The 13,107-nt window shown below is 37.9% G+C and overlaps 1 protein-coding gene across 5 annotated transcripts in view; it reads left to right on the top strand.

The window, feature by feature from the left end:
• The window catches only part of LOC105479595 (contactin 3), a 340,287-nt gene that overhangs the window by 239,525 nt on the left and 87,655 nt on the right, over nt 1-13,107 (top strand). For all 5 annotated transcript variants that reach the window (XM_011737617.3, XM_011737616.2, XM_011737618.3 and 2 more), the window contains 3 exons: nt 818-954; nt 1,922-2,051; nt 4,476-4,626. In XM_011737617.3, coding sequence (XP_011735919.2) covers nt 818-954; nt 1,922-2,051; nt 4,476-4,626 — 418 coding nt within the window. The remainder of the gene's footprint in view (nt 1-817; nt 955-1,921; nt 2,052-4,475; nt 4,627-13,107) is intronic.

The raw sequence follows: 13,107 nt of genomic DNA, 5'->3' as shown, positions 1-13,107 counted from the left end.
TCACCTCCGAGTTTTGGATTTAAAACACAAGCTGAGACTTGGCTGGATATACTGCGTACAGTAAGTGACTTTCATTGTAAGTGGTACAATGCTTTCATCTGTAAAATGAATTTTCCAAATACCCTCTAAAGCATAAGTTGAAAATGATACATCCACTTGATGGAACTTATTTGCATACACAATTTAAAGTTGCATCGGTTACTTCTTTTTCTGGCAAAAAATCACATGACTCAAGTTGAACCAACTTATCCATCTTTTCCTGCTTTGATCTTAATTCACTCAGAGGTTCTTAAGATACTCACTGGTTTGTATTTAATTAAGTTATTTCTAACTTGTGGAAAATATTTTTTCCTCAGCTATAGAAGTTTCTCTCCTATGGATGTTAATTTTTAGTTCATAATTAAGAACAATGTATGCTGTTATTCACTTATTAAGTTATCATCAGTTGTGATCTCATGATTCGAAGCTGCACTTGGAAAGCAAAATCAGTTTTGTGTACCTGTATTACCGTCTACTAATAGATATCTAAATAATATAATACAGTGCTCAGAATTTTGATAATAGAAAAAGCATATAATTAATTTGCCTTAGGAAATAACAGATTGCAACATCCATCCTCAAATGTAGAAATGTTTCATACATTCACTGAGTAGATACTTAGTGAATGAAATATAATTCTAGCCTCTGTTCTCACTTCAATCTGTTACTCATAGTCATGTCCATTTCTGTTAATCCAGATAAGATAATAAAATAATAAATACACTTTATTTGCCGGGTGTTTAAAATTTCTTTTCTTCTCCTTTTTCTTTCATTGAAGCAAAGCCCCATTGGGTTCAACTCATAAAGGATGTGGAAACAGCCGTGGAGGACAGTCTTTACTGGGAATGTAGGGCGAGTGGCAAGCCCAAGCCCTCCTACCGATGGCTGAAAAATGGAGCAGCCTTAGTGCTAGAGGTAAGGTAACATGGATCGAAAATGGATTTAGAGGCCTGGTAAATCCACCCTTTCCTCACTTTGTGTTTAGTAGATGCTTTCTTTAGTCCCTAGTACCAAAATAAAGTGTTGAGTTTACACACTTTCCTTTACTTCTAAGCAGTGGTAGAGGAGGAAAAATATCAAATCAAGTACCCAGTCTGCCAGTGAGGAGAGCTTTTCAGCATGGCATTTCACCGGGAAGAAGTCCTGGTGTGAATTTAGTCTGTAAAGTAATCTACTGTTTTTTTTGGTATTGAAATTAGAGAAGGCCTTACTTTAATCAAATTTAGGATATCATTTCCTTTTCCTGTTTGACAACTTGGTGTGGCCTCTGGAGAATGAATGTATCTATTACTTGGTTACCTTGTTACATAAGTACATATTTTCTCCATCACTGTCATTCTCAAGCCATGTAATTTATGCCCTTTTTTTGTATACTAAGTCAATTATGTTCTTTCAATTTCCATACCTAACCTTTCATACTACCTAGAAACTCTGGTAAATATATGTGTTTCCCAGAAACCTTTCTAATCCACAGATTTTATAATGTTTTTAACTTGCATGATTTGAAAAAACATAGTGAAAATATTTCCAGCTGATGGGATAAAAATCAACCTCATAAAACATTTTTTAAAGTCATGGTACATTTTTAAGAAACTTTAACTGTAGGGGGAAAAGTAAAATGATTTCATATTTTACCTCTTGCTTTGTTATCTATTTTATGATATACTTTTGGACTGAAGGATGTTAATTCGTACTTCTAATGCATAGCTATTATGTAAATTAGTCTTTCACATTTAAAATAAGGAAAAGGTTAAATTTCAAGCCAGCCTGTCTAATATTCTCAGAAAAATGCAGGAAGTTTGTGTATGAGTGAAATGATAGTTCATTTTTATTCTAAAGTGATATGTTTGTTTATATGAAAGACATTTTTATTATCATCTAGGAGAGAATACAGATAGAAAATGGTGCCCTTACAATATCAAACCTAAGTGTGACTGATTCTGGCATGTTCCAATGCATAGCAGAAAACAAACATGGCCTTGTCTATTCCAGTGCTGAGCTCAAAGTTGTTGGTAAGACTGATTTTCTCTGTTCTCCTGTTAATTTTTTGTCTTCAATTCTTGATTGTTTCCAGAAGCAGTAATACTTACTTTTCACGTTTGGTTCCTACATCTAATAATATCTACAGTATTATAGCATGATCATTCAGTTTCTAATCAAGGCATACCTTTTAACAGTTTCTAAGGAAAAACAGCAACTATGGCCAGAATTGAGGACCAAGGGTTAAGTAAATCTACAGTAGGAATCAAATATTGGCGTAAGATATCCTTATCCACCTCCAATATTACCAACTAAGCAAAGCCTTTTAGGAGAATAAGTGATTTTGGTGTTCTCTGTTGCCGGTCCCTAATAGTAAATACCAAAATTTAAGTCAATCATATTTGATTCAAAAAGAGTTGCCTTTGCCTTTAGTGGCTCTGTTAGAAGCATGACACATTGGACACATTGAGGCTTTCATTGTCCAAGGCTCCACTGCTTGAAATCATAGATGATCTTCTTGTACTTTAGGTATAGGAGAAAAAGAAAATTTTCTGTCATGTTTAAAACAATTGTCCAGAAGAACATTTACATTGCAAATGATTGAAAATCCAAGCAAAACGCCATGTCATAGTATAGCATAGCACAAATGAATGGAAGGAAGGGAGGAAGGGAGGAGGAGCAGGAGGGCTTGTTCATCTGTCCATGTTATTAAAATGGAGAATTTGGATTTCAGCATAATTTGGTCCAGCGTTCAAATATCATCACCATTATCAGGTTCTATATGATGTTTCCCAACAAATTGAATTTATTACCACAGTCATTCCGGTGGAAGAAAGACGGCTGTCTTAATTGCTCAAAGGGAAGTCAAAGTGTTGCGTGCCATTGGCCCCAGATAGCCTAATTTGGGTTAATACTTGTTTCTGAACCAATCCATATGGTCAGCAAGTGATAAGGCCCTGCATGATTTAAGTCAGTGTTTCTCAACCAGGGACAATTTTGCCCTGAGGGAAATTTAGAAATGTCTGGAGATATTTTTGGTTGCTGTGGGAGGTAGAGGACCAGTATGTGGTATTCGCATCTTGTGGCTGAAGGACAGATAGGCTGCTAAATATCCTACAGTGCACAAAGTAGCTTCTCACAAAAAATAATTATCCAGCCCAAAATGTTATATGTCAAGAGTGATTGAAAAACCCTGGTTTCATGGGAAGTAGCTCTCTCATCTCTAGTGCCTGGCAGTTAGAAATGCATCATCTGTACCAGGAGGACTGATGCCTGGAGGGATGATCAACTGAAAATCTGGCTGCTGTTATCCATGACAGAGAAGTAGTATATTATGACAAAAAGAGGGAGGAGTTTGCATATAAGTCTTAACTTGAAAGACTGCAATTCTATTGTAATAAATTAACCTAATGAGCCATAGTTTATCAATCTTTAAATTGGGTGGAACCCTACTCAATGTACCGGTGGGATTGTTGTGTATGAAAAAATACGAGGTGCGTAAACAAAAGATTGTATTCAAATATAAACAAGTTTTTGTTTTAACAAAAATCACTCTTTTAGGATTTTAATTTTTAAGGCCAGCAACCTCTGGATGCCATGTTTTCTTTACCACAGTCACATATATAATTACATAATATGATTCACTCTAAGATTTCCACTGATCAAATAAATAAATTATATTCACTGGGATTTGCCATAAGACACAGCGTTAGCTGTTTGGGAAATGCACTAGGTTTTTAACGTTTTTCACATTTACAGTAAAAGGAAGAGTGATTTTTTTAAATTAACATACCCTTTCATTCAAATGATACAATATTATGTATCTTAAATGTTCAAATGTTGTTTCAGGATTAACATCCCATGAATTATTAGCAAACATAATTATTTTCTACACATTATTATATTTCATGCAATATTATAGCATTTAAAATAATATGTGCATAATATTATTTTTCCCCAGTTTGGAAGTTCAACCTGACAGTTTGAACATTTTATCATAGCACTTGTTACATGCATATGTATGAGAATATTAATTCAATGCTTAGCCTCTGTTCTCAAAGCTTTTGCTGAGCTTTGTTGAATGCTAGGGAGTGTACCAAGTGCTGTGTCCTAAAGGTTAGCAAGAGAGACAACCCTATTCCTATCTTCGTGGAGCTAACATTTAAAAACATTCTATACCAAATGTTTTCCTTTTATTTAATAAACGCATGATTGAGCTACTTTAAATCTTCACCATAAACTACAAATTTCTGTATAAAGTAATTGTCTCATGATTTAGACTTGCTAGAAAACATAATAGCATGAATTATCCTGTGTGTGGCACACAGTAAGCCAAGTAAATCAAGCACCGACACCCTGAATGTAAAGAGAACTTTTAAAACTGTAAAAATGGGCCTTTACAATTGACAGGAAATTTTGTAAATGATCCACTTCTCCTCTCCTTTCTCGCTTTTCAGCTTCTGCTCCAGATTTTTCAAAGAATCCAATGAAGAAGTTGGTTCAGGTGCAGGTGGGCAGCCTGGTCAGCTTGGATTGTAAACCCAGAGCCTCCCCGAGGGCACGCTCTTCCTGGAAGAAGGGGGACGTGAGCGTGCAGGAGCATGCAAGGTATTGTGATGTCCAGAAAAGCGGCCATTTACTTTCCTCTCACTTTCCATGCTGATGTCAACATAAGTTTTAAATATGAAATGAAACCAAATAGCATTTCAGTAGCGTGGGAGATCTTTAAGAACTAAAATAGTGGCATTTTTGTTCTTTAATACCTTTGTAAGAGTATTCAGTGTTTTGAAATCGAAACACAGAAAATATATCTAAGTTCTTCCCACGTAGAATACTTTTTTTTTAACAAGAATTTTCTTCCTGAATCACTGGGAAGACTCAACCAGAATGATGAAGGAATGTTGGTCCCAGAAGCAGACCCACATCCCAGGACAAAGAAGAGAAGGATGTATAATAACAGCACATGCCAAAGAAATACAAATATTGCTCTTATCCTGTACTCAAATAATTTTGCACTACTGGTATTTAGTTTAAGCAAAGGCGTCCCTGGTTTCCTGGTTATAATTATAACATTGAGATGAAGAAGCAGGATGGGCTTAGTGAAAAGCACAGATTCTGGAGCTAGACCACCTGGTTTCAAATCTTCATTTTTGCCTTTACTTGCTCAATACTGTGACCTAATCTTCCTGTGCCTCATTCCCTTATTTGTTAGTGGGAATGATAATAGTTCACGCCTAATGTCAAGAATTGTTATGTGGATGAAGTACATAAATATTAATAAAGCACTTAGGTAAACACCTGCCAGAAAGTAAGCGTAAGTATTGGTTATTACTGCTGCTTATCTATTATAAATTTACTATTTATTTATTATTTATTATTACAATTTATTGAGTATTTATTGCCAGGGATTATGCTCAGAGCTTGTGATAAGCAGAATAATTGGCCCCAAAGCATCCCTCTCCTTATCCTGGAAAACTGTTACTGTGTTATATTACATGGCAAAAGGTAATTAAATTTGCAGGTAGAATTAAGGATGGAACTGAAGTCATATCAGTTGACTTTAAAATAAGGAGATTATCCTGGAGTATCTGGGTGGGCCCAAAGTAATCACCTGAGCCCTTAAGAGAGGAAGAGGAAGGTGGAAGGATTGGTCAGAGAGCTGTGATAATCACAGAAGGGGCAGGAGAGACCTGAAGCCTGAGAAAGACCCTGATGAGTGTTGCTGGCTGTGAAGGTGGGGGAAGGAGCCAGCAGTAAAGAAAATAGGGACTTCAGTTCCATGACCACAAGAGGCTGAATTCCAACAGCCACCTGAATGAGCACAAAATGATTCCAGATTCGGAAGGAATGCAGCCCTTCTGAATCTTGATTTTAGCACAGTGAGACATATACTGGACTTCTGACCTCCAGAACTGTAAGAGAACAAATTGATGTTGTTTTAGGCCATCAGGTTTGTGGTCATTTATAACAGCAATAGGAAACTTAACACAGAACACTACGTGAATTATCACCTTGAAATGTTTCTGCAGGTAATGAGAAAATGGAAACTTAGCGGAATTAATTTGTCTGAAGTCACATAGCCAGGATTGGGAGCCATTCTGTTTGACTCTGGGACATAACCATTAAGCTTTATCAGAACCACATTTTGTACAGGGAGCCCAGAATCTTGGAGGTGGTCTCAGCCGTTGAAGTCATAGAGTCCAAATTATTACTTTGGAAATGAAAGGAAAACAAACAAACAATAAAACCTTAGGCCAAGAAATGTGGATTTGCTTTTCTAAAATCACAGCATCAGATGGCACATGACCAGGTTGAACGGCTTTTAGATTATAGGCCCAAAGGTATATTTAGACAAGTTGGTTAGAACAGCACAATCTGTAGTTCCTCCAGTATTTAACCAAAGATACCTTCATTAAAAGGCAACACAGCAGGATGACAAGATAAAATTGTGAACTGAGTGGTTTGACACAATCCAGCCAAATGCTAGGCTGCACAGAATAGATTTCTAGAACAGGAGGTTAATTAGTGATTTGCAGTTTGATTTTGTAAGCCGGTTTAAACAACTACGGGCTTGTGGCACAAACTAGTTAATTAATTAATTAGTTAACTAATTAATTGGCTATGCTGGAAGTTAACTCTTCATATGGAACTGCTGACATTTTTGTTTTCAAAATTTTTTTAATTGATTCAATAATATACATGAATTAAATAGAGATTATTTCCCGTGGACATCAATGCTTTGTACAATACTAAATCAACTTGTCACACAGTAGCAAATATAGTAGGTAGAGGCTTTTAATCTTAATTTTTAAAGGGGATAAAAGGATTAAGAAATTTAGCTAGCGATACACAAGGAGAGATTTATATCCACATTGTATAGTGATGGTGCTGGTAAAAATGTATAAGTTCCAGGATCTAACCTGGAATTTCTGATTTAGCCACTTAATACTTTAACCTATACTTAATACAAGTATAGATTTGTGGCACAAGCTATTTAATTTTGACTATGCTGGAAGTTAACTCTTCCTTTATAACTGCTGACATTTTTGTGTTCAAAGATTTTTGAACACAATTTAGCGTCATTAGATCAGCTATGTAATACCTCTGAACCTTCGTTTCCTCTTCCATAATATAGAGATAATATATCCTTCCTTACATAGTCACCGTAAAATCAGTATTTAGCCTGATATTTGTACATATACATATACTGATCTCTAAGAATGAGATCATGTTGTAAGTAAAATTTTGAAAGTTAAAGTGGCTGAAAAAGAATTTTTTTGTTTGTTGGTTGGCTGTTCATTGGTTGGTTGGTCACTGTGAAGGCTGACAATCAAGGCTACCTGGACTCTCCATTCAAAAGGAATGCAGGCCCTGCTGTTTTGCTGTCCCATCACTCTCAACTCGTGAAACAAAACCACTGTTTTAACGCCAGCCTCCCAGTGACATCCCAGGCAACATCAAGGAGGAAGGAAGAAGTAAGAATGCACTTCCTTCTGTTTAAGAGTGTTCCCAGAAGTCCTATACAACACTCTTCCTTAGACCATACTAATCAGAAATTCATTCCCTGGCCACATTTAACTGCAAGAGAAACTGGGAAATATAGGTGGTTTGTTTTTGTTTTTGTTATTTTTTTTTTTTTTTCTGGATGGGAATGCACCCAATAAAAAAATTGAAAGTGTGTTTTTAAGGAGAGAAAGGAAAATAATTGCTAACCCAGCAGTGTCTCATGGTAATAATAGTTAGTTCTGTGTCCCTTTCAAGCCTCCTGACACTCTGCTTTGTATGATATATTTCTAATATCTCCCCTACAGATCATAAGCTTTCATATATGAAGATATCTGTAAAAAAGAGGGAACATATTTAAAAGAGGGTCCATAGTGTTCCAATCCTCCTTAGATCTGTGGTTTGAATTTTGTTTTTATCATTTTGAACAGCAAAAACCACTGATGAGCCAGGGCCTTGATGCTTAGGGAGAAGCCTGCTAGAAGCAATTATGGAACAAGTTGCGGACTTGAACCTCCTCCAAATCCATGGGAAATCAGAGTGGCCACAGCCATCACTTGGCAATGAAAGCCCTGGATCTTTCCCTCTTGACTTGATCTGCAGGCTTCAGCCAAATCAGAAAAACATGTTAAATGGTAGATTTATTGTGGTTGTTAGATCATGGACTGTTACAACTTTTAAAATGCGGATTCAATCTTATTTGAAGGAGAAATGAAGTCATTGGTGCATTCAAGAATGTAAGACAATTTTGGGGGGGGATATTTGTGACAAAATTTGAAATGTATTTGATTTTTAGTTTTTTTAAGAGGCTAATTTGGACTTGTCGGTGAATAAGAAACTTACGATAAAGGTGAAAGCTTTCTCTAGCCTAATCTAAAGGCCATTGGCAGCAAATACATTTTGATTAAGGTAATATTCTGTATATGTGTCATTCAAGGTCTAAATCAGAAAACAAACAAAGGATTAATACTTTTCTTAAGCACTGAATAAACTGAGGCTGAGTACAGTGGCTCATGCCTGTAACCCCAGCACTTTGGGAGGCCAAGGCGGGCAGATCACCTGAGGTCGGGAGTTCAAGACCAGCCCAACAAACATGGAGAAACCCTGCCTCTACTAAAAATACAAAATTAGCTGGACGTGATGTCACATGCCTATAATCCCAGCTACTTGGGAGGCTTGAACCTGGGAGGCAGAGGTTACGTTGAGCCAAGATCGTGCCACTGCACTCCAGCTGGGCAACAAGAGGGAAACTCCTCCTTCCAAAAAAAAAAAAAGGATTGGATAAACTGATAAATGTGCCTTCTATGTAAATCATATAATAATATGTTTGAATAATCGACCAGGCGCGGTGGCTTGTGCCGTTAATCCCAGCGCTTTGGGAGGCCGAGGCGGGTGGATCACGAGGGTCAGGAGATGAAGACCATTCTGGCTAACACAGTGAAACCCCACCTCTACTAAGAAATACAAAAAAAATTAGCTGGACATGGTGGCGGGCGCCTGTAGTCCCACCTACTCAGGATGCTGAGGCAGGAGAATGATGTGAACCTGGGAGGCAGACCTTGCAGTGAGCTGAGACTCCAGTCTGGGCAACAGAGTGACACTCCGTCTCAAAATATCAGCACAATAACAGCTTTGCAATTATGAATCAGCGGTGATAATGTGGATCTAAGTCAGTGAGACACCTAAATTACAGAATTGCTTTGAAGAAATGAGAGTTGTTTCTTTCAAGTATGGAGAGCATTTCAAGCTAGAGTAGTAAATGTATTACTGCCCAACAGTGGTCTTCAAAAAGCTGCTCTGAGTAGATAACAAAGGCTTATCCTGCAAAAAGTGATTCCTGGGCTCTCACAGTTAAGTTCACATTTGAAAATACCTTGAGTACCTACTATATGCTAGGCACTAAGTATTTGTTATTTATCAGATACGTCTATGCCATTGTTTTTAGCTTTTCAGGGCACACAGACAGATAACAGGACAGGTACAATAAAACTCAATTGGCAAAGTACAGAGTGTTCAGGGATCACCTGGGAAGGCTCTATTTCCAAATTAGGGATCAGGGCAAGCTCCCTGGAGAAGGTGATATCTGCAGCAGGACTTGAAAGATGATCGGGGTTTTTGTTGGAGAAAAGTGTTCCAGGCAGAAGGGATAGCATGTGCAAAGCTACAGAGGCCAGTCATGGTTTGGGTACTATGTTAGTTCATTTGGGCTGCTATAACAAAATACTAGATTGGGTAATTTATAAATAATGGAAGTTTATTGCTTACAGTTCTGGAGGCTGGGAAGTCTAAGAACAAGGCACCAGTCTGGTGAGGGCTCACTCTCTGCTGCATAGATGGGGCCCTATTGCTGCATCCTCATATGGTAGAAGGGGCAAGGCAGCTCCATTCAACCTCTTTTGCAAGGGTACTGACCTTATGCCCCTATGTCTTAATCACTTCCCAAAGCCCCCCCTTCTTAATACCATCACAATGAGCATGAGGTTTCACCATGGATTTTGGAGGGACATATTCAGATCATAGCAGGTACTTGATTAACTGATTTTCCAGTGGACCTCCATTTTAAGGTGCCATGACAGAGAGTGGGCAGAGAGAATTGCGCCGTAGAGGTAAGCAGGGGTCTTACTGTCAATGACAGTGTTGTACCTGAATTAAGGAGTTTGGGGTCTATTCCACAAGCAGTGGGAGGCAACAAAATAAAACCAAAGGAGAAGACATACAGGATTAAATTTCTGTTTAAAAAAGAGGACTAGCAGTGTGTGGTGGCTCACGCTTGTAATCGCAGCACTTTGGGAGGCCAAGGCAAGTGGATCACTTGAGGCCAGGAGTTTGAAATCAGCCTGGCCAACATGGTGAAACCCATCTCTACTAAAAACACAAAAATTAGCTGGACATGGTGTCTCACTTCTGAAATCACAGTTACTGGGGAGACTGAGGCATGAGAATTGCTTGAACCCAGGAGGTGGAGGTTGCAGTGAACCGAGACCTTGCCACTGCACTCCAGCCTGGGCAACAGAGTGAGAACCTATCTCAAAACAAACAAGAAAAAAAAAAAAACCACTGGTACCAGCAGATGGGTTGAAGTGGTACCAAGACTGAAGGCAAGATTCCTAATTAGCAGCAATCCACCAATCTGAGCAAAACAGTATTACAGCCTGAACTAAGAAATGACAGTGGGAATGAAGGGAAGCCTTGAGGAGTTTGAGAAAATATTCCATCAACAAGACCTGTTGATTAGAGGCATGATTTGAAGAGAAGACGGGAGTCAAGGATAAATCCTAGATTTCCGGGTTAGGAATCAGGGAGCATGAGAGACCCATTCAGTGTGACAGGGAACCTTATAGAAATGGCAGAAATGAGGGCAAATAGGATAAGTTCAGTTTGAGATTGGTTGAGTTTGAAGTACCTACTGAAAAACCAGCTGGGTATATCTGTGCATACAAAGGTTGCCTGAATCTGGAACTTAGGAGAAAGACTCAGGATATAGAATAGCAATTTATGTGTCGTGAGCTTGGAGATGGTAACTGAGCCATTGTAGTGGATACAATTTTCTAGGAAGGATAGATGTCATTAAATGGTAGAGGCTGTACAGCCTGCCTCTGAAACTCTTGTACATGCAAGTTATGAGTAAAGAGAACTGTGTTACGGTCTCAGTTAGTGATTTAGTGATTGATTTATTAAGTAAGTGTCAAGTCACCTGGTGCTCAACTATTCTAAACTTCGTAATTACTGGCATTCAGTATTGAGTAAAGGTTTTTATTTTTCTTATTTTGGCTTTTTTTGTTTGCTTTATATTGGTATTATCCAATCCAATATTGGGTAAAGTTATTCTGCTTTTTTTCTCCCTGCAGCAAGAAACATTTTTGAATAAACAAAAATTTCCTGCCCTTTTCCAGTATTCAATAGTATTTCACCAGGTGTCAATGTTTTTTGCTCTTTCATTCATTCATTCACTTAAATCCACCTATTTCCAAAAAAGACAAATCAAAACTGTATGTTTTGTCTCTTTTAAGGAAACTAACATTGAAAAAGACCCTTGAGAATGTGAACAGGCATGGTTTGTGAGAAAGAGCCAGTTGGCATATTTTAAAAATTGTTTAACTTATCTCTATCACTTAGTGGTATTTAAAACATAGTAGCTAATTAGTTTTTTAAATGGAGTCCTTCATTTGAATGCTATTGCTTATAATAGTAAATATTTTATTGCAATAACCTCAGTCAGAAGAAAGTAAAAGAATGGCTCATTGCTTCTAATTAATACATTAAAATTATTTCAGATGTTTTATGCAACATTTAATGCTATCAAAAATTAAATGCCTTTTAGAGAAAGAGTAAAGTTTTTTTTTTTTTTCCAAATTTGAATAACTATAATCTGGGCAATGTTTTTCAAAGGTATTACCCAATCTTAATGTATTTCCTGCACATAGATAAAAGCTGGCATTAAAATGCAATAAGCATTATATGCTCTATTATTCAATTTATGTGACATTTTTGAAAAAGGAGCTGTTTTAGGGAAAAAAACAGTGATCACTGCTTGCCAGAGGCTGGGAGTGGGTATAGAAGTTGACTCTCGGGGACATAGAAGGATTTTTGGGGTGAGGGACCTGCTATAGCTCATGATTGTGAGAGATGACGTGACTGCATTCATCTGTTAAAATGCACAGAACTGTGCATCTGAAAAAGGTGTTTCCGAGACCAGCTTGGTCGGGAGACGCTAACCCAGCAGTGCTAGAGGAATTAAAGACACACACACAGAAATATAGAGGTGTGAAGTGGGAAATATCAGGGGTCTCACAGCCTTCAGAGCTGAGAGCCCCGAACAGAGATTTACCAGTGTATTTATTAACAGCAAACCAGTCATTAGCATTGTTTCTGTAGATATATGATTAACTAAAAGTATCCCTTATGGGAAATGAAGGGATGGGCGGAATTAAAGGAATGGGTTGGGCTAGTTAACTGCAGCAGGAGCATGTCCCTAAGGCACAGATCACTCATGCTATTGTTTGTGGCTTAAGAATGCCTTTAAGTGGTTTTTCCCCCTGGGCAGGCCAGGTATTCCTTGCCCTCATACCCTTAAACCCACAACCTTCCACCTTAGGTGTTAGGGCCATTATGAACATGTTACAGTGCGGCAGAGATTTTGTTTATGGCCCGTTTTGGGGCCAGTTTATGGCCGGATTTCAGGGAGCCTGCTCCCAACAAGGCGTATCATACTGTATTTAAATTATGCCTTAATTGTAAAAGCTATATGCAATTTTACATTCATCTCCACCCTGATCAAGTAGTTTCATATAGGAGTTTAAAAGCTCAAGAAATGCTCTTAACTGGTCACCTTTGCCATTTATGAAATACTGAGTCATGTGATGATGGTATTTACAAGCAGAATCTAAACTTTTGCAAACAACCAGGATGATTCTTTCAGAGCCAAGACCTCTTAGCATTTCTGTCATTGCCACTCCTAGTGGCCACAGCCTCACTTTGATAAAGATGTGTCTAGAAACGCTGTCACTATCCAACAGATCTGTTTTAGGTGGCACTTCCCCTTGGCTCAAGCTTTTAAATGAAGAACAGGGATTCATTTGCCAAAGG

This window comes from Macaca nemestrina, chromosome 2 (genome assembly GCF_043159975.1).
Source record: "Macaca nemestrina isolate mMacNem1 chromosome 2, mMacNem.hap1, whole genome shotgun sequence".
NCBI lineage: Eukaryota > Metazoa > Chordata > Mammalia > Primates > Cercopithecidae > Macaca > Macaca nemestrina.
This window is presented reverse-complemented; position numbering and strand designations above follow the sequence as displayed.